This window comes from Mugil cephalus, chromosome 11 (genome assembly GCF_022458985.1).
Source record: "Mugil cephalus isolate CIBA_MC_2020 chromosome 11, CIBA_Mcephalus_1.1, whole genome shotgun sequence".
In the NCBI taxonomy this organism is placed as follows: Eukaryota; Metazoa; Chordata; class Actinopteri; order Mugiliformes; family Mugilidae; genus Mugil; species Mugil cephalus.
The window spans coordinates 3549870-3570747 of NC_061780.1; the positions used below are offsets into that span (position 1 = coordinate 3549870).

Consider the following 20878-nt stretch of genomic DNA (forward strand, 5'->3'; position numbering starts at 1 on the left):
TTAATTGGACACTCATTGATTTATTGCTTCTTTTGAGCGAGGGTAGTAAATCTAGGAAAAAGAAGTGTGTATGGCTTTCCCCTCTGCGTCCTCGTCTAGATAGGAAGTATCTGCACAGGCTGTTGTGTGTATGCCACGATGTAACGTTCAGGGGACAACAGTGTAGGGCTGATAGGGCAGCATCTTCTGACGTTCATTGATTGCGTAAATCCATGCAGGTTTGACAAAGTTCAGATTTCCGTTCTCCATCAGCGCCTGTGGCAAATGAAAGATGATCATTTAGTGTTCCTTTAGCATCAATAAATGATCAGGAAGTGTATAACAAAAACTGACTAAACTTCTAAAGACACTTGAAGTCAACACTCAGTTGAATTTCACTTAAATACTTGGGTCGCCAATTTGCTTCTGTGCTTTTACTCTATTGTACCATGCAAAATGATAGGGATTGCTAATTAAATAAAATGCCTGAGAAGTGCTGATAGTGTTTGAGTTCTGTATTGAAAGCACGTTTTTTCATCTTGCTTTTTAGCTTTTATAATTGTCTTTTTTTAGAGCAATTTAAAAAACGTCTGAGAGAGTGAAAGATAAAAGCAAATGTGGACAAATGTTCAGTGTTTTGCGCTTGTGTTGGACATCCTTATTTGTCCAAAGATATATAGAGAAGTCAAGTCCACTCACGTCTTCAAACGAGTCATGCCATCCCTCACTGGTCACCACGAACTGCACCTTGTCCGTCATGTACTCCTCAATTACTCTGCAACGATGACAAACACGTGCATCATAATTACAGCCGCACAAATTAAAGGTTCATGTTGCACAGGTTTAGAACAGATAAGTCTTTCTCACCCATTGAAAGCAACGATGTACCGCAACAGCAGTCGCCTCTCGTTGTTGGGGAATTTACCGTAAAGGAAAAAGCGTTTTCCGCTGAAAAAGTCTGGAAGAAACAAGGAAAGTGAAGAAAAAAAAAAGAAGAAAAAGGACTGCAATACCACACAGTATATAGGAGGAGTAATTATATGTGGTCTTTGACAAAGGGGAGAAGGTCCCAGAGAAAACAGAATGAGCTTTGACGTCTGTGTTTGTATGTGACCATCCAATTACTTTCCGTCAGCCGCTGCAGTGTCCGACATGTGTTCCTGTGACAAGAACAGGGACAGACACGTGAAGACAGAAGAAACGAGAACAGAGACCAACCAGGTAGCTCGGGGATGGGATGATCCTCTTCAGCTTCAGCGTCTGTGTTTTCGTCTGTCGACCCCCCGTACGGATCCTCCTCTTTCACCGACGTCGCCGTTTTCTTTTGCCTGGTCTCCTTTTCCACCCTTTCACAAGGACAATATGTTTTATACAACATGTTTCCTCTCAAAAGACAAACAAAAAAGAAAGTTCTTGGCACCTGTTCTAAAGGCGGTCAGCTACAAGGCATTTCAGACCTCACACTATTCAACTTTAACCAACCAGTAGAACTGTGAGTCAAGCACCATGAAATTAAAGGCTTTAGAGATTAGAGTCTTTATTGTCATTGCACGGTAGCATATAACAATATACATTGCACAAGGAAATTGAGGTACAGCTCTCGCGTCCCAACAAACAAACTAAAAAGGACACTATATACAAATTAGAATGTAAACAGGACTGTATAATATTGCACTTCTGTTTGGGGAAAAGGAACATGCTTATTGCACAGTCATTATTTTCATTAATTTCTTTAATGTTGTTGGAAATGTGATGGTATGGCTAAACGTGACTAGCAACCAGAGCTGAATTCCAGACAATGTTGGGAGAACTGGGTCCAGACGTCGGGATTGGCATCAATAAGATTTTATTGATATCAACGCCATTAACAATTCTGCTCATCGATCCGACTCTTTATCGATTCCCTATCGATTCCAATTCCTCTAGTGAATTTTTGGTTTAGACAAAGTAGGTGTTTGTGGTTTCATGTAAACAACGGAATTTTGTTTTGAGTTTCTAAACAAGAGATAAGAGCTTGTGTAAGTAAACAAATAGGAAATTGGTCAATCAATCCATTTTCCCCACTTTACTTCAAATTGCATTTCCTGTAGTCTTAATTTGTGTGTAAGTTTCTCCATTACAAATATTTCTTCGACAGGGCATACCCACTGCTCCTTAGTCGGTGGCTCCACTTTATACCACAATCTGGTAATTACTTTATTACTTGCCGAAAATAGTATTTTAACCAAATACTCATCTTTGTTTTGTATCATGTCGTGTGTCAAGTTTCCCAAAGTCATCATTACACATTTAAGTACACTACACTGCGAGATAAACAATGGACAGCATGGTGTATTCTTTTTAACGTTTTCAGTTTGTTGATGACGAAGAATGGACCGGTCTAACCCCCGCTCGTTCTAAAGGCCGCTGATATTTGAATAAATCAGTGTCCTGTACAGTGCACGATATCTGCTGCCAAATCTCCTCTTTTCCTTAGATGCAGAGCAGCTCGCGGATCTCACGGTCTTGCCAGTGCGTTAAAAAAGCTAAAAAAAAAAAGTGATTCATATCGCTATACAAGCTGTATACACACAGTCACACATGCATTACCCGATTTGTGTGATTTCCCAAACATGATGTAGGGATGATTCACTTATGCACTTCCATTAACGATCGTGTAACAACACACTGATTTGAAATTTACTTTAAAATCTCTCCATCCCATATTGAAGCGAGAGATCGGTCTCTTATGGTAGTAGACCAAAACTTTGCTCTGTTTTTGAGCTGCTCGCAGCCCTGCAGCTTCTACAATGACACAGTCTGATGGGCCATCCAGTGGCAAAATCAGAATGTGACAGGCACATACATCAACGCCGTCATGTAAATTAGTAAATAAATAACGATTCATCACAAAAAGAATCGCTAAGGGGAATCGATGAGCATGAAGGTTGATGACATCACTGAATTGAACCTGCTGGAACTAGTTCTTTTAAAGAACCATTCTCAACGCCCGTCCCTATCCAGACGTTGCCCTTAATTACATGTAGCAGAGACAAGGAGATTGTCCAGATCAGACATGTTCTCACAACTGGAAACACTAAGAGACGGTTGGAGCGAGAAGAGGCACATCATGGCCACTTAGTCTCTATGAATTACTTGCGCTATTAATACATGGCTTCTACCACATGTTACGCAATGTGGCTGGAAGGTTTAGGTGCCATTACTGTCTGGTCAGAGATAGATTTACGGTCTCAAATTTGCTCCGCTGAGTGATGTCTAGAAGAGTGTAGGGCGGAAGTGCATGTGTGACAGTTTGTTGGATTGCTTACAACAATTCAAGGTACCTAAGCACATTACTCTGATTAAAAAAGTGTCTCTATTAAAGAGCACTGTGATAAAAGCTGTTAACGAGGCGTTTCAGCCACGTCTCAAGTGCATCTTGACAAAACAAACAGAACTGTGACAGCGGAAGAAGCCAATATTATCTGCTGTTTAATGCTGGACATACAGCAAGAACGGGACATTTAAAGCAGTTTCATTGTTTCTGTGTCTATAAAACAAACATGTAAAACAAAACAGCAGCTTTAAAACAGCAAAACAAAACCGAGAAAGTAAGCAGATTACTCTCAATTCTACTCAAGTACAGTTTTAAACAAGCAAGCAAGAGCCGTTCCAGCCATGTTTTTCATGTCTTAAGGGCATTTTAGTATGCAGTGGGTAATTAGCAGTGTTTTACTGCTACATCTGAGTAGGAAAGATCCAACCAAAACAGTAAGGATGCATCTTGCCAAGCCTAAAACAATGAGACACTAAAAATCTCTCTAAACATGAGGAACCGAAAGAGAACACCACATCAGAAGAAGATCTACGTTGGTTCTTAATAATCATTTGAATGTATTAATTAAGAATTAGGATTAACTGAGCATGTAACATAAGGTAACATCAGAATGATTTTTTTCAGTTTACCTCTGCAGCTCATCCTCAGTGTCCACTGCAGATTCTTCATCATCATCACCACCACCTGTGAGATTAAACATTATTTGTCAGTATGATTAAATAAACCTAAAATCAGTCAAATTATTCCAAATTTATTCCATGCTTTGGTCTATCCTAGTTTCAATTAATTTTTTTTAAACTTCTATTTTTCTGCCGTCTAAGTGTGCGATAATGTCTAGTTCTTTCAGAGTTATGAAAAACAAGTTCTCCGCGGTGCTGCAGACCAGTTGAGGAAACGTCACTTGAACTTAACTATGCATTGGTTTGAGAAAAGGAACATTCTACCCCCCTTGGGCCTGTTTATTCCGATTAAAGCGTTTATATGGAGCATTTTCATTCGATTTGGGCTTCTAACCTGATTGTAATCGGAATACTTGGCTCCATGTAAAATCAGCTATGGATTCCTATTCTCAGAGAGCATAGAAAGCAGGAAAATGTCAGGTGAATCCTCTGTACGCATCTGAATTCATGCACCCTTTCTGGCAACGTCTGCCATTATCATAGAGTCCTGAGTTGTAGATGAGGAAAAGAGAGGAAGCTCTAATTAAAATGCCGTCGCCGCTTGTTGTCTCTCGTCACTGATGCGCCCCGACACTTTACTTCTGGCCTCACATTAACATAGAAATGAGAATCATGGACAAGTCCCTTTACAGCGATTATGTCTTGCCTCCCCGTTCTTCCTTCTATGTTAACCTGCACCTACAGTAAAGTATGTTCTCGTCCCGACGAATCATCCATTCCCAAGCGCTTCATAAAGGTTATCCTTTTTGTTTAATCCCTGGGCTCTCACATCCTCCCCTGGCCCTTCTCAATTCATACAGTCCTCTTCAGCTCCAGTGCAACTCTATCTCAATCTCTAGTTATTTGTGCTAATAGGATGAATCACTTCCCATGACTCACAGCCACTTATTTGCAGCTCCTGGGCTCTGTGGCGCCTTTATTTATATACGTTCACTTGTATATTTAAAGATGAATAAAGTGTTGTTTTAAATGTACCTTCTGGTTAATGAACAGTTACAAAACTAAAGGGGTTTTCCAGACCCTTTGGTTTGTAATTTTTTCATCTGTCATTGTGTCTCTTATTTGCTCTTGTTGTAGTACAGGGTAAAAACCTGATTTATTTCAGTACATGAATACTGAGAAAAATCAGCCCAAAACAAATCAAAATATGTTACATGTTTTGTGACACCTATGTTTTAATTTTATCACTCATTTGCTATTGATGACCTTGTTACTTGTGATGGTATATTATGACATCATTATGTTGGCCCAGGTCTTTAATTATAGAGACTAAAGGTACGAACACAACAAATCGACATCAAGGAACTGCCATCAATACCTGTGGCACTGCTTCACAATGCTTGTATCTGGACCAGTAACTTGCCGTTGAACATACTGCCAACTAGCATGTATGATATACACTTGAAATGTGAAAAGAAATAAGTCATCCTACCAACAGGGAGCAGTAGTTTGTATCTGTTTCTCTTCCTGGCCAAAGACCTGGTGTCATGGCCTTTACTTGGGAATATTCCCCATCCACATATGAAGCACCTTGATCATCAGCTATCGCTTTATATCTGACAGTCGGTCAATAGTGGACATTTGAGGCCCTGGTTGCCTTGGTAACCCTCTTTTATAATCCCCACTCCAACTCTTTTTAAGTGTAACAAGCAGAACATAAGAAGTAAGAGACAGAGCTTCTTGTTCTTGCAGTCACTGCATGCTATCAGCATGGTGAATTAGGTGCTAGGAACCAAGCTTGTTTCCTTGAAGTAAAGGTTCAGATTGAAACTTTGTATCAGTTGCTCTCATGGGTTGTTTTGGTAGCTGCTTGTTTTTAACCCCAAAGTGATATACATGTAAGTGGGCTCAAAATTGGATGTTCAGGCCATAGGAGAGTTTATATTTTCAAACATTTTCTTTGTCGATCTGTTTCTGTACACCCGGATTCTATCCCTCCTCTTTTATCTCGGCTGCCATTTTTCAGCTTCCTCAATTTCACCTTTTTGTTGGGTCAACAGCTAGCTTTGTCCCCTGTGATCTCACTCAGTCTGTCGCTTTGTCTCGGGTGAATTTTGGCTATGAGTCAGTAGAAAAACACATTTAAGACTTTTGCAAGGCTATCATGTATCGTTCGTTTGAGAACAACAATAGGCTTTTTCATTGATCCCAACAACAATCCCTATGCACAAAAAGAAAAGAGAGTGGCATTGCTGGTGTTGATACCGACCTGGTTCATCCATATCAGTGGAGCCACCATACTCATCATCGTCCTCTTTCTTTATTTGTGCCTTTTTAGGAGTGACCTGTCTCTCCTGCTTCTGTGGAATCTGCAAGAACAGCAAGCGTTAAGCCCAACAGATTTTTTGTTTGATTATATTTATAAGCTCACTTAAAGAAATAAATTTACCTTTGTGTCCATTTCCTCTTCACTCTGGTCGTCCACTTCCATTTCGCTCTCTGAGCTCGACTCTGCTCCATCCATCAAATACCTGGTGAAAAACAAAAAAGAGGCCTTCACACAGCGTGTCAGGATGATTAAATGCCAGAGGGAAAAGAACGCCTGCACAATCTATCTTATTCTCCAATCAGCTTTCCCTGTACAATGATTCAAAGTGCACTGGGGCCTTGTCAGGCATAAGCGGAACAAAGATAGTGTTCAGAGTAAAGAGAACATTTTTCACCAAATTAATCAATGTCCTGATGTTTAAAACTATGACCAACACCTGGGTATTATATCGTTTTATATAATTGTAAGTTTGCATGCAAAGACACACGTTTAATTTGCCTATAAATTAACACTCACACATACACAATCGCTGGCTACTTTATTAGGAACACCTTGCTAGTAAAAGGTTGGACCTCCTTTTGCCTTCAGAACTGCCTTAATTCTTGGTATCATACTTTCAAAAAGGTTTTAGAAACATTCCTCAGAGATCTTGCCCCATATTAACATGACAGCATCACACAGTTGCTGCAGATTTGTTGGCTGCACATCTATGATGCAAATCTCCCGTTCCACCACATCCCTAAGGTTCTCTATTGGATTGAGATCTGGTGACTGTGGAGGCCATTGGAGTACAGTGAACTTATTGTCATGTTCAAGAAACCAGTTTGAGATGATATGAGCTTTGTGACATGGTGCATTATCCTGCTGGAAGTAGACGTCAGAAGATGGTCCACTGTGGTCATAAGGGATGGACATGGTCAGCAACAATACTCAGGTAGGCTGTGGCATTTAAACCATGCTCAGTTTGTACTAAGGGGCCCAAAGTGTGCCAAGACAATATCCCCCACACCATTACACCACCGCCACCACCAGCCTGAACCGTTGATACAAAGCAGGATGGATCCATGCTCTCATGTTGTTCACTCCAAATTCTGACCCTGCCATTCAAATGTCACAGCTAAAATTGAGACTCATTAGACCAGGCAACGGTTTTCCAATCTTCTATTGTCCAGTTTTGTTGAGTCTGTGTGAACTGTAGTCTCAGTTTCCTGTTCTTAGCTGACAGGAGTGGTACCCGGTGTGGTCTTCTGCTGCTGTAGCTCATCTTCTTCGAGGTTGGACGTGTTGTGGGTTCAGAGATGTTATTCTGCTTCCTTGGTTGTTATGAGTGGTTATTTGAGTTACTGTTCCCTTTCTATTATCTCCAACCAGTCTGCCCATTCTCCTATGACCTCTCACATCAACAAGGCATTTTCGTCCATACACCTGCTGCTCACTGGATATTTTCTCTTATTTTCTCTTTTTCGGACCATTCTCTATAAACCCTAGAGATGGTTCTGTGTGAAATCCCAGTAGATCAGCAGTTTCTGAAATACTCAGACCAGCCCGTCTGACACCAACAACCATACCACGTTCAAAGTCTCTTAAATCCCCTTTCTTCCTCATTCTGATGCTCAGTTTGAACTTCAGCAGGTTGTCTTGATCACCTCTACATGAATAAAAGCATTGAACTGCAGCCATGTGATTGGTTGATCAGCTATTTGTGTTAACATGCAATTGAACAGGTGTACCTAATAAAGTGGCCAGTGAGTGTATAGACAATATGGGTACAATGAGTATGACATTTTTTCCCCAGCTTCTCTAGATATTACTTCAAGCCGCTATAAAGCCAGCAGCATGTTATCAGCTTGTGAAGAGTTAAAATGCCACCGTTGTGGTGTAATCATTTCCACACATGCTGTAGGGAGACATTTTGCTGAGCTACGCTTGCTTGTTTCATAAAGCTCAGTGTCCAGGAAATTGGAAAATGAAAAAGGACACTGTGGGTAGAGAGAGAGTAACAAGAAGGCCACTGCATATGACAATATGGGTCATTCCTACAAAGGAAAGACAGCACGCTTGTGTTGCTCTGCCTAAAATGGGCTGCAGACATTGATCAATGAGGCTATACACTGATCAGGCATAACATTAAGACCATCTCCCTTATACTGCCTAGGTCTCTCTTGTGCCTCCTCTTGTGGGTGGGGGTCTTTGGGTCCTATGGATTTTCCTGTCAGTGGTCATAATACTGTAGCTGATTGGTGAATGGTAGCTCACACAACATTGTATTCGGTGGTTTTAGGTATCAGTTTTTAAGTGATTAAATTACTCATTAAACACAAAAGCAACTTCAATCACCTTGGATTTTGTGAAATTACACAATATTTTAGCAATATTATATAAAAGATTCATCACTGATCAAAAAATAAGTAACAATAGTGTTAATTAACAGTGTTCACAAAATAATTGTATGTGATCATTAACATTTAATACTCAATTTGCTACTGATGATCAAATGATTTAAAAGCATCTCTATAGTTTTGTCACTATACCTTCAGGATGTAGCCAACACTGTGCTTTTATATTTTGGGTTGTTGATGCGAGTGAATTTTTTTGTGAAGCTATTCCGGCTCCACCACGCGCACTATTTTCCAAGTCCTTTTGTTGCAACGGAGCACTGATCTACAGAGAAATCTGTGTACTTATTTGGGTCTGTTGTGATGTGACGTTGCGGTGCTGCTCGAGAGTTATCCACTGTCCACTTTCTGCCTGTCTCTAGATCCTCAGTGATTGAGTAATGGCTATGGAGGATGCATTAATATATAAACTACACGGTGCGCACGCATGTCAGGATGTGAACAGAGCTGTGCATTTGTCTCCAGATGCTCAGCGATAAAGTGTTTGTATGCAGGATGGAGCAACAGTTTGAGAGTGAGTGTGCGTATTTGTTTGGGCACTTGTCATCATCAAAGTAAGTGGTCGCTTTAATTACCCATAGCAGATGCAGCTTTTAAATAAAGGATACATCATCAAAGCTGTGCACACTCCAAGCAATGCACAATAGTGGTGCTGGGCAGGGGAATGGATTATTCTGACAACAAGAGACGGGGGACAGAGCAGAATGGAGGGTGGGGGAGGAGGGTGAGAGATCTTTGGCACAATGAGAAACTGACAGTGAAAGAAGAACATGAGGGAGAATGACGACACAGGCTGCAGGGAACTTCTCATTTCAACGCTCTTTTTGAGAATTTTAAAAGAGATTTAATGAAACCTCAGTGTTGTGTGCCATCGCCCTTCAGCAGCATTCATTTAAAAGTTAGTTCTCCATTTCTCTCTGTGTCTCTGCATACTGTTGAGAGCATTCTTATCACATCATAACTCTGACCAGTTCCATTTTTGTCTTTTTCACGGAAATCGGTGATAATAATCTCTTTGAATGATGGTCACATCTAAATACCTAATAATAAAGAAGCAGCACACATTTCAAGCTCAAAAAATTTCAAGCCAATTAACATGTTCTGAAAAAAGGAAAATGTATTTTGTATATTTTTTAAAGTTGAATTGTGATTGAAAATACTTCACTTTCCAGTTTTAGCTCTACACTAGAATGTTTTAGGTGGTAAGCCAGTGCTTTGACACAGCTATTGAAAACGTTTGACGGTGGCAGTAGAGTTTATCATTTAAAAGTAAAAGGTGAACAAATGATAAATGGACTAATTGTAAAACTAATCTATATAAAAAATGAATAATTGTTACAACCTTATATATGCACTTTATTCTGAAAAAAAAAAGACCTGAAGAGAAAGAAATCATAAAGCAGGTAAACAACAATATAACTGTAATGGGTAGAGCTAATACCACAATTACCACTCCATCATCCTTACAGCCTTACATCTGAATGATATTAGCAGAAGTCTCACAAGGTCAGTAGCCTCGGATAACCCAGCCTGGTTGGAAATCAATTCATCTTCAAAGAGGACACAACCATTACAGAAGTAATGAAAGTGAAGGAATTCCTTAAACGATAAAGGCAACGCTCCATTCAGTACAGTACCGTTCCATTTATTATGGACCTTCCGTTGCTTGAGATGAGCATTCAGCCCTACATTATTCAGTACACAGTGATTTGTGTGGAGGGATGACAGGAGACCTTGATGCTGCAAAAGCTGCCCCTATAATGAGGTATATAATTAGAGAGCTGTGGGAGCTGGGTGGGTTGAATTTGTGATCACAGCAGGGATCGGCTGCTCAAGGTTGCAGTGTTCTCTGAGGCAAGTGGGCAACACTGCTGTGAGAGGTGTATTTTTGGACGCTTCAATCAGCGTGAGTGCTGTGCACAGATTGTAGAAACACAGACGTGGCTTAAGAGAAAGTATTAATCAGATATGGATTCATATGTTGGGTATCCTTTAACAAACCCTCCAGCTGTTCATGAGGCCAATTTTGAGCAGAGAAATTTCATTTCCGTGCAGTTTAATATCCCCATTATTGCCATAAAAACACTTTTTTGTCTTTCACTTTCTCTTACCGTTTATAGGAAATCTTCTGTTTTCTCTTGTGGCAGTCCATCACCCATTCCTTTCGTACGATCATGCCACCTGCGGATTTCACCTGGCTGTACTTTGGGGTGTTAGCGAAGGCACAGCTGGAGATTAACGGGACGAAACAGATGTACACACACGGTCACACATGTTTACATCATTAAGAGAAGCTGACAAGGGCAATAGTCTGTGCTGACAGCGGAGATCAAGATCACACTGATTTACTGAGTGTGGACCTCTTACACAATGCTGTAATCTGTTTCACTGATAAAAAAACAGCCGCATACAGCCTAAAGATAAAGTGATTGGGTCATTTATAAAGATTATTATTGACTATGATCGTCACGTGTAGACAGAAAGCTTCAACGTCTTACACCCCACTCAATCATTTTTTAGATTTAAAACAAAACGTGTAGCTGGAAATAATACTCTTCTGTGTTCTCTGATAATGTTTTTCTTTTATCTTCTAACAACATTGTGTAGTTTCATCACATATTGATCTTTTGTCTTATCTGCGTCTTTTGCATTTGTTCTCGGCTTATCTCTTTCTCACTTTCTCTTCGTCGAGCCACGTTTCTGACCTCTCCTCACCAAAGGGCTGCAGTGAATAATGGTCTCTAACAGTCTGATGTGATGGGAAAAAAATCTGATCAGTGTTCTGTTGGTGTCTTTATCAAAATGAAGACAGTCACAAAGACACAGAGTAAACAACTTTTTGAATAAATTTAGACTGAATTTTGCTTTTGTCTAGGTAAATGTATGAATGAAGTCTGCAGCATTATAGACACTTTGTTTTCCCTGTATCAACAGGACATGTCCACGTCATCATCGCCGATCATCAAATATCTCCCTAAAAATGTCAGACCATCACCCTCAATGTTATACACATCAGACATAACATTATGACCACCTAATATTGTCTAGGCCTCGCTTGTGCCCTCAAAACACGTGACTCATAAGATAATTGACATGGGCTACTGAGGGTGTCTTGTGGTATGGCAACAGAATGTAGTTGGGGATGGGGGCTTTGGGTCCTACGGGGAGGGTCCTCTGTGGATCATCCCACAGATACTTGATGAGTTTGGGATCTAGTGAGTTTGGAGACCAGGTCAAAACCTTGTGTTGTTCTTCATGTTTTTTGAGTTGTTCCTAAGCCGCTGTTGTGTGTGTGTGTGTCTGTGTCAGGATGCATCTGCTGATATGAAGGAGTGGCATTGCCTAGGTTGGGGGTGTCTGGTCTGGTCTAGGTGGGTGATACATGTCTAAGTAACATCCAAACAAATACCAGGTCCAAACGTTTTCCAACAGAACACTGAATTGTCACAAGTTGGTCAATGTTATTTTCTTCACCTGTCAGTGGTCATAATGTTGTGGCTGATTGGTTACATGGGTAATGCATATACAAAATCATAACTAAGATCAAGTTAATGAAGCACGTTCATTTTCTTTTTCTATGCCTCTCAGGTACTTACATGAGATGTGTGGAGTCGGGCGTCCAGTCGGGCCGATACTTGGCCCCCATGTCCAGAGCCTTTTCTCTCAGCTCCCCTCTAAAGGGGTTTTGGAAGCCGCTGAGTACAAACACCACCCCCTCCATGATCCGGTTAAATGGGACCTGCTGCTCTCTCTGGGACTTTGCCTTCGGTTTGGTTTTAGGTTCAGGTTTAGGCTGACCCTTCCTCTCTGTAGATTTTTGTGCTGATGGTGCTGCAAAGAGATTTTTTTTAAACTTTAATATATTTTTCTAGGAGGAGAAATAATCTTGTTTGCTACGATTCAGATGATGTGTTACCTTTGGCGGAGCTGGGGCTGGGTGTGCTCACTGGGGTCGGCTTGTGTTTGGGGGTCACAGCTTTGCCCTCTGGTGATCCGGCTGGGCTTGTTTTCTTTGAGGGCGGAGCGCCGGGCGCAGACTGCCGCTCTTTGCTGAACTCAAATTTTCTTTTTGCTGGTGGCTACGGGACAAAATTAACATGATGAGCTTAAGCCATTAGAAAGAAGAAAATACAGGACAACTTGTGTTAAAGCCAGATGTGTTGGGAGGAGAGACGGACTGATTATGAGCAGAATAAAACAGGCTCCAAAGAAATTCAAAGACATTCATTCTAAGTCACAGGAAGGTCCTCTGATAAAACCTTTAATAAACTTAACTAAAGTGTGAGTAGGAGAAGCCTTTTTTCCATCCAATTAAATGATTCTGATTATGCTGCTGATAATTAGAAATAAAAGGCAAATTACTGAGGTAAGAATTTGGTCTGCTACATGACTTCTATTTGGGACTTTTGAAAATACTGGGATTACTTACCATCCTGGAAAAACCAACTGCTGCCGAAGGGTAGAAGAACTGATCAATATGTCGGACTAATTTTGCCGTCTCTGTAACGACTGCATTGACATGGACACTGACATGACACTAATAATCAAAACAAAAGCCTTTGGAACCACCTCAGTTGGATCAGACTGATCTGACTGGAATTCAATTAGAATTGATTGTTTCTCTGTTGGAGTAAATACTTTCTGGACATGTTAGCCCCACGCAGCATGAATACCAGATGACATGATGATTTTCCAGGAGACACAGAAACAAGGAGCTCGTCAAAAACAATCAGGGGGCTCATGTACAAACTTGCAAAGACGTGTGTGTATTTCCTACTACAACTGGACATACACACAAACCCAGAAAACGCTGCACACCCAAAAATGCTGATGTACAAAGAATGTGTACGTACACAAGAATCCAAGCACGTTTCCCTTTTATCCTACTCAACATTGAATTGAGCGCGATACCCGACGCCTCATTGTCCCCACATTTCTTCTTCTTGTTTAATAGCAGTTGGCAAACAAATGTTAGGCGCATTACTGCCACCATGTGGCCTGGAGTGTGAAGCAGGACAGTTTACAAATTTACTTTACATTTTATGGATAATCCCTGTGCTTTTCAAAAACCTAAATATAGCCATATAAACTGCGCCCCCATTCAAATAAACAAATCATTTTGAATGGGTCCCGCACCTGAGATTCCCCTTTCTGCACAATCAGAAAATTAAAACAAAAGGACGAGTAGGGTGGAACAAAAGAACGTCACAGAAAGCAAATTGAGACTCACTGAAGTTGAGGAGGGATTAGTTTTACCTGGGGACGTCCTATGACTCAGAAACAACGTGTTTCATAGCATTCACATGGGACAAACAAACTCTGTGTTTTCCTTTAATTTACTATCCATAGTTATGTCTCTGCTGCATATCAGAGGGCAATTTACACTTTTTAGTTAGTTTGCAAATTATAATGGATAATAAAAAAATATTTTCGTTACCACTGATCCCAGGAAGAAATTACCAACAATCTGTCAGTATTTAAATCAGCCCCACCTACACAGATTTACACATTAATTGCTGATTCACACTGGATTAGTGTTATAAGAATTATTTACGTTGAAATTATGACTTTATGACACAGCCGTTTCGAAAGGGATTAAGATCACAGGCGTCCTCCGACACTGTTACAAATTACTGGAGGTCCCACACGTGTGTGCTGCCAGTACAGTATTATGACAGTTTTCCAGCGTCACCTCTAAGTGTCACCAAAGGATCAACATCTGTAGATACGCGTGTACACAGCCGGTGAGGTCTGCGCGAGGCATCCGAATTTTCTGCAGCGCATTTTCTGCAGCGCTTGTAACCATTGATGCATGGGGCCCCAGGTGTTTGAAAGCATTCATGAAACTGGAACTGATGTGAGGGGCCCACTTCAATTTGTGTGTCTATCGTCATCTTCATTTATGAATTCAGTGTTGTCAAAGTTGGGAATAAATTCCTTCTACTGTGAAATTATTTGACAGATTCGATGCTCCTCTGCTGGCAGAACCACAACATCCTATTCTGATTCTTATTTTGATGTTTTAGGACGTGTAAACACATACAGTGGGGGAAATAAGTATTTGATCCCCTGCTGAATTTGTAAGTTTGCCCACTTCCATAGAAATGATCAGACTCTGGTTTTTATGGTTGTTTACTGGTTATGGGTATAGACAGAATATCAATCGAAAATGCATAAAAAACACACAATCTAAAAGTTATAAATTGTTATGTATTTTATTAAGGGAAATAAGTATTTGATCCCCAACAATTCACTTAGAATTCAGGCTCCTACAGATTGGCTGGTGCGCATGTGGCACACAGCTGTGCTCAGTCAACTAATTACCAATACTCCTGATCTTAACTCGTCATGTATATAAAGCACACCTGCTCTAAGAATCAGTTTCTTACATTCCAACTTCTACAGCACCATGGGCAAGACCAAAGAGCTGTCAAAAGATGTCAGGGACAAGATTGTAGACCTGCACAAGGCTGGTATAGGTTACAAAACCATCAGCAAAAGGCTTGGTGAGAAGGTGACAACTATTGGTGCCATTATTCGCAAGTGGAAGACCCATAAAAGGACCATCAACTGTCCTCGGTCTGGAGCTCCCCGCAAAATCTCGCCTCATGGAGTGAGGATGATGATGAGAAAGGTGAGGGAGCAGCCTAAAACAACACGGCAGGAGCTTGTTACTGATCTGGAAGCAGTTGGGACCTCCGTCACCAAGAAAACAGTTGGCAACACACTGCGCCGTTATGGATTGAACTCTTGCAGTGCCCGCAAGGTCCCCCTGCTCAAGAAGGCACATGTACAGGCCCGCCTTAAGTTTGCCAGTGAACATCTAAATGACTCAGAGAAGGCTTGGGAGAAAGTGCTGTGGTCTGACGAAACCAAAGTTGAGCTATTTGGCATTAACTCGACCCGCCGTGTTTGGAGGATGAAAAAACGTGAGTATGACCCAAAGAACACCATACCCACGGTTAAGCATGGAGGTGGAAACATCATGTTTTGGGGCTGTTTTTTCAGCAAAGGGTACAGGGCAACTTCACCGCATTATGGGGCCAATGAATGCAGCCATGCACTGTAACATCTTGGACAAAAACCTTCTTTCCTCAGCAAGAACACTGAAGATGCCTCGTGGGTGGGTTTTCCAACATGACAATGACCCAAAACATACTGCCAGGACAACAAAGGAGTGGCTCAAGAAGAAGCATATTAAGGTCATGGAGTGGCCTAGTCAGTCTCCAGACCTTAACCCGATCGAAAACCTGTGGAGGGAGCTGAAGCTCCGAGTTTCCAAGAGGCAGCCAAGAAACTTGAAGGATTTAGAGACTGTCTGTAAAGATGAATGGGCCAAAATCCCTCCTGCGCTGTGAGCAAACCTGGTGACCAACTACAAGAAACGTCTCATCGCTGTGCTTGCCAACAAAGGTTTCTCTACAAAGTACTGACTTGTGTTGTGCTTCGGGATCAAATACTTATTTCCCTTAATAAAATACATAACAATTTATAACTTTTAGATTGTGTGTTTTTTATGCATTTTCGACTGATATTCTGTCTATACCCATAACCAGTAAACAACCATAAAAACCAGAGTCTGATCATTTCTATGGAAGTGGGCAAACTTACAAATTCAGCAGGGGATCAAATACTTATTTCCCCCACTGTATCTTAGCGGATCGTTTTAATTAGTGTCCATGTAAGCAGTTATGTAGGAATATCTGAGACTGTTTCATCCTCTCTGCCTTCCTGTGGTTTAAATTAAGAAAACTCCTGCTGCTCATTAAGGAGCAGCTGCTTGTCCCTCAGTGAAGACAGTGATGAGAATGTTTAGTACCTGTGGTGAAGCAGAATTGGAAGAGGAAGCTTGACCTGATGCGTGGGAGCTGCTTCCCGCTTGTAGGGTAGCTGCAGCGTAGCTCAACTTGTCACTCTGAGGAGACACTAAGGAGAAAGATGTACAGAGGGCAATGATGGAACAGAGGAAAACTATTCCCACAAACAGCTTCACAATAAAGAGTGTCTATGAAACAAACACAAGAACACTGAATAAAACCTAGTTAGAGCTCTTCTTATTATTTGATGTCATTGCCACTTCATTACCACACAAAGCTGAAAGAGTTTAACTGGGCTCCAGGAGAAAATAAATGAGTTAAATAAATGGATTTACCTTTGAGTGAACTACTAAGCTTTGTTGAGCTGTCACGATTGAAGAACAGGCTTCCTGGTTGAAGGCTGGGCCCAGATGAAGGAGACTCATCCTTCACCCTGAACTGTCCCAGCTTTGTCAGTTTCTGACAGGAGAGAAAAATGAAGAATTCATTAACGATGCAGAAGATGGAGGGGCTGACTGAAGCGCATTTCCCCTTAATACAATCAAAGGTTTGACGCATGTTTTCACGAGCTGAAAAGATATTTACAGGACACCGCCAGTGTTATGGCCTGGATTCACACTACAGCATGAAATACATTACAAATATGCTGAAATTACAATCTTTAAGACTGTCATTCAAATATACTTTGGTTAAGACACCTTATAGGAAGGTAAAATAGTTTAACTAGAATATACAAAAACTGCAACATGTTTGTCAGTGTGGTAAGAATTTACCGCTTCCATTTGCCATCTGATTAAATATCACCTATTTAATAAACCTAAAACATTTTACTGTTCTTTTCTGTGCAGAGAAAATAGATTTCTTTATGTTTACTTTTTCCTTTCAAAAGTCCAAATGACAGGCAGCACCTCCTGCTTTCTTTGTCATTGACAGTGATGCATGTTCATCTGTGTCAGGAATTAAAATTTCAAGCTTTTTACCTAATGTATAAGAAAATAACTGCAGTTACAAAGTTTTTTTTAAAAAAAGTAGAATTTATTAATACATTTTACAGGCACATCTTAGGATTCCTGCTGAACAGCAGACAAGTACAAAAAAAATCTTAAATGTAATTCTATCTACTGCTGCAGTTTCATATTATATCAGTTTATTCTTTTATTGTGAAGTAGTCACAGGAAATGCTCAGAAATTACCACAATTGTTTGTTACAAATGAACGAAGGCAATGGTCATTTTTGTGCATTTTGTATGACAATTTAAAATATTTCAGGCAGTAATGGAACAAGAAGTTGCTACAGTGAGCTGTAAGGTGAAGCACTGCAACTGAAACTGAAAAGGTTAAAGAAAAGCATAACTTACTGGAGAGGAGGTTGGTGGAGGATCGTTTTTGTCAGGTGGTGAATGGAACTTAACAAAGGAAAGTCCATATGCAATATTCTGAAAAGTTCAAAGACAAAGTTGTGTTATATTTTGGTGAGGGAGTCTTCATGCAACTTAAACGCTGCCTCAAGAAATGGCACAGGATCTAAAAGATGATCTTAGACTTCTATTCTATTTTCAGAAATGATGAATAATAGTGAACTACTGAACATATAATAAGTGCAACCAAGCCGCTTGCACAGATTTATTGTGCATCTGGTTTTGTATTTTATTCCATATTATTGTTGTACTTGCTAATAATTTGATTCAGATGAAGAATTACAACGGCTTTGTTTGTTTACACCAGGGTCTCACCTTACTGTACGGCTGGCTACACACAATTTTCACTCTGTCCCACTTCTCCTGAACTGTGCTCTTCTGCAGCTGGTTGGGGCCAAAGAAACGCACCCGGTTCATGTTGGTGCCATTACGGCTCTCCGTGGGGGACATGAAGGAGGATGTAACCAGAAGAACCTAAAGCAGAGGGAGAAAAATTAAATTCAAAAGTAAGTATGAAGTTCAAACTATGAGTGAGATTATGAGTGGGACTGGTTTGAAAGAATACCTCATAGTCCTGGTCTCTGACAGCTGAAGAGTTCCCCACCAACACTTCGATGAAAGCTGACCCTTCATTTCCAATATCAATACTGTGCACCTGCTCTTCTTTCTCAAACTGAAAAATGTAAAGCAGCTTTGGTTACCTGAGTTTACACAAGGCATGTAAACACGTAAAAACATCTGAACGAAGAAAGTATTTTGGCAACCCCTACTTTTACAGATGGACAAAAGGCAGAGAAGCTCTTTGTTGTATGAATATAACCCGCAAACGATAATGAAAACGTAGAACATGATCTCTGGAATCTAGACAGTAAAGGTAAAATAAAGTCTCGTGCAAAGTGGTAAAATTTAGGCAAAGATCAACACAATGTGTGATGTAAAATCATCCAGCTTCTTCCTCATTTTCTATGCTGAATATGATCTCACTGTTAAAACCAGACAAGGGGACTCCCAAACCGACAAAACATATCGACAAAGGGGATGTGAGAAAACACTGAAATGCTTAAGTCTCCATTTTTTGTTGAGATACATATATAACTGTGTCCGCAAGTTGATTAATAGATAAAATTGTAACTACGACAACTGTAGCCCCTTAAAGAAAATGTTAGCAGTGCAAGCAAAATATGTTGTGGCACAACTTAAATTGACAAGCACTGCAATTATGGTCACATTTTCTCCATTTGAACAAATGACAAATGCTTTGGTAATAAATAGACTTAACTTAGAGAAAGCAGTTTTATTTTGAGTTCACAAGGACATTGTTAATGCTTTCATCACAGTGCAGGGTACACAGCTTAACCAATGTACATCCTTATATGTTAAGTTAAACGATTTCATAAGAACTTTTTGTGAGAGTTAACAAAAAATATAGGCTTTTGATTCGCAGTTGTAATACGTTCTGTGATTCCACCTGTGATTTGTGTTTTCAGAGAAAGCACATGTAACGCGATATTTAACACTTAACAACAAAAACAAACCTGAAGAATGACTGATGTCTGTTTCTCCCCGGGTCTTGCTGCTTTCCACTTTCTGTAGGTGTCAGAACTGAGCAGGTTGTCCGCCTTGTGAGTCTGATTACAATATAACAACAAAAAAAAGTGGGTGTAAGGGTCACACCTTTCTATACGCTCGTACACATGTAACATGCATGAATAAAGCGACAGAGGAACAACTCACAGTGTCCTCGGTGCTGCAGGACACGACGTGTTTCAGCTTGATTTCTGGCATGTTTGGTGTTAATGCGGATCAACTGGTCCTTGTTAACTCAAATAAAACCTACCGGCCACGAACCACTACTGTAACCGGCTAATAAAACATAAAGCACATTAAGTTTCCATTCACTGGCAGCAACGTTAGCCTAAAAAAATCGAGTAAATGTACTTAGTTGCTAATGAACAAGACGTGGACTAACGTGATAGCATGCTAGCAAACAATAGGCAGAGAGAACTTTTCCTGAGTAACTGGTGATTTTAGCACACCTTCGGTGCTGTTCCGTGTATTTTTTCAGACTGTTATGTATTTGACGAATACGCGGTACTTTGTCTTCAAGGCAAAGGTCAGATAATAAATTACAATTCTTTTAATATTAAGTAAAATGTGCGTGGAGGCTCACTCAATTTCCCACCAAAAGCCGAACGAGCCGATTGCGACGCAACTTCCGGCAAACAGCATTCCTAACCAATCAGAGCTTTCCTCCATCTTCTTCACATTCACCGGCGGTTGGCAAAACACTTTTAGGTGCTTTACCGCCACCTTCTGGACTGGAATGTTCTTTGGAGAAACCCAAATATAGCGCTGTAACTAACATCTCCTGAACTTTTCCTTAGTAAATCGGCAGTTATCCTATTCCTTTGGAGTGCTCAGACTTACTGTACATAACAACCGTATCTCTTTCTCGTTTCTGTGTTGCATTCTATAGCATATCTGGCAATTAATTTCCCTCTAGCCCACTATGTGCTGGGAAACAAATGAACAGAATTTCTACCCCCACCCTCTTAAATCTGTGTAACATTTATTTCAAGAACTATATCTCTAGCCTTGTATCTGAATAGACATGCTTAATACTTATTAAAGCTGGAGTCTGATCCTATTAATACTTTCTGTGGTGTGACCTCCTCTATCCAACTCAAAGTAAGCAGAATAGCCAATAAGTCCCCTGTATACACTGCTAAATTATTGTTAACTCTTGTACTTTACACTGTACTTCAGTCTGGTATTACAAAAGTTATCCCTACCTTATTATTCAATTCCTTGGATGCGTCTGTTTATATTTTAACAATCTTTTAGTATTTTCTTTTGACGTATTTGTTAACTTTATCTACATTTAAAAATTTCTCCTTTTGATTCTTTAAGAGGTTCAGATCAACATTCACTTCTTCCGTTGTCCATGGTGTCAGCACAGAGAGAGGAACAGATTGACTTATAGTTTTATCAACTATCCCAAGC

At 40.3% G+C, this 20878-nt stretch overlaps 1 protein-coding gene across 1 annotated transcript; it reads right to left on the minus strand.

Moving 5' to 3' along the window:
• On the minus strand, positions 1–20087 carry xrcc1 (X-ray repair complementing defective repair in Chinese hamster cells 1). The gene is made up of 17 exons (XM_047599626.1): positions 19610–20087; positions 19411–19503; positions 18441–18548; positions 18191–18349; positions 17816–17893; positions 16793–16916; positions 16460–16566; positions 12557–12719; positions 12237–12471; positions 10752–10868; positions 6365–6446; positions 6185–6284; positions 3925–3979; positions 1198–1325; positions 847–937; positions 679–754; positions 1–255 (listed from the first exon to the last, which is right to left on the minus strand). Exons 1-17 carry the CDS (start codon positions 19658–19660, stop codon positions 148–150), a joined length of 1875 nt encoding a protein of 624 aa, XP_047455582.1. The 5' UTR covers positions 19661–20087; the 3' UTR covers positions 1–147.
• Between the last annotated feature and the right edge of the window lie 791 nt (positions 20088–20878).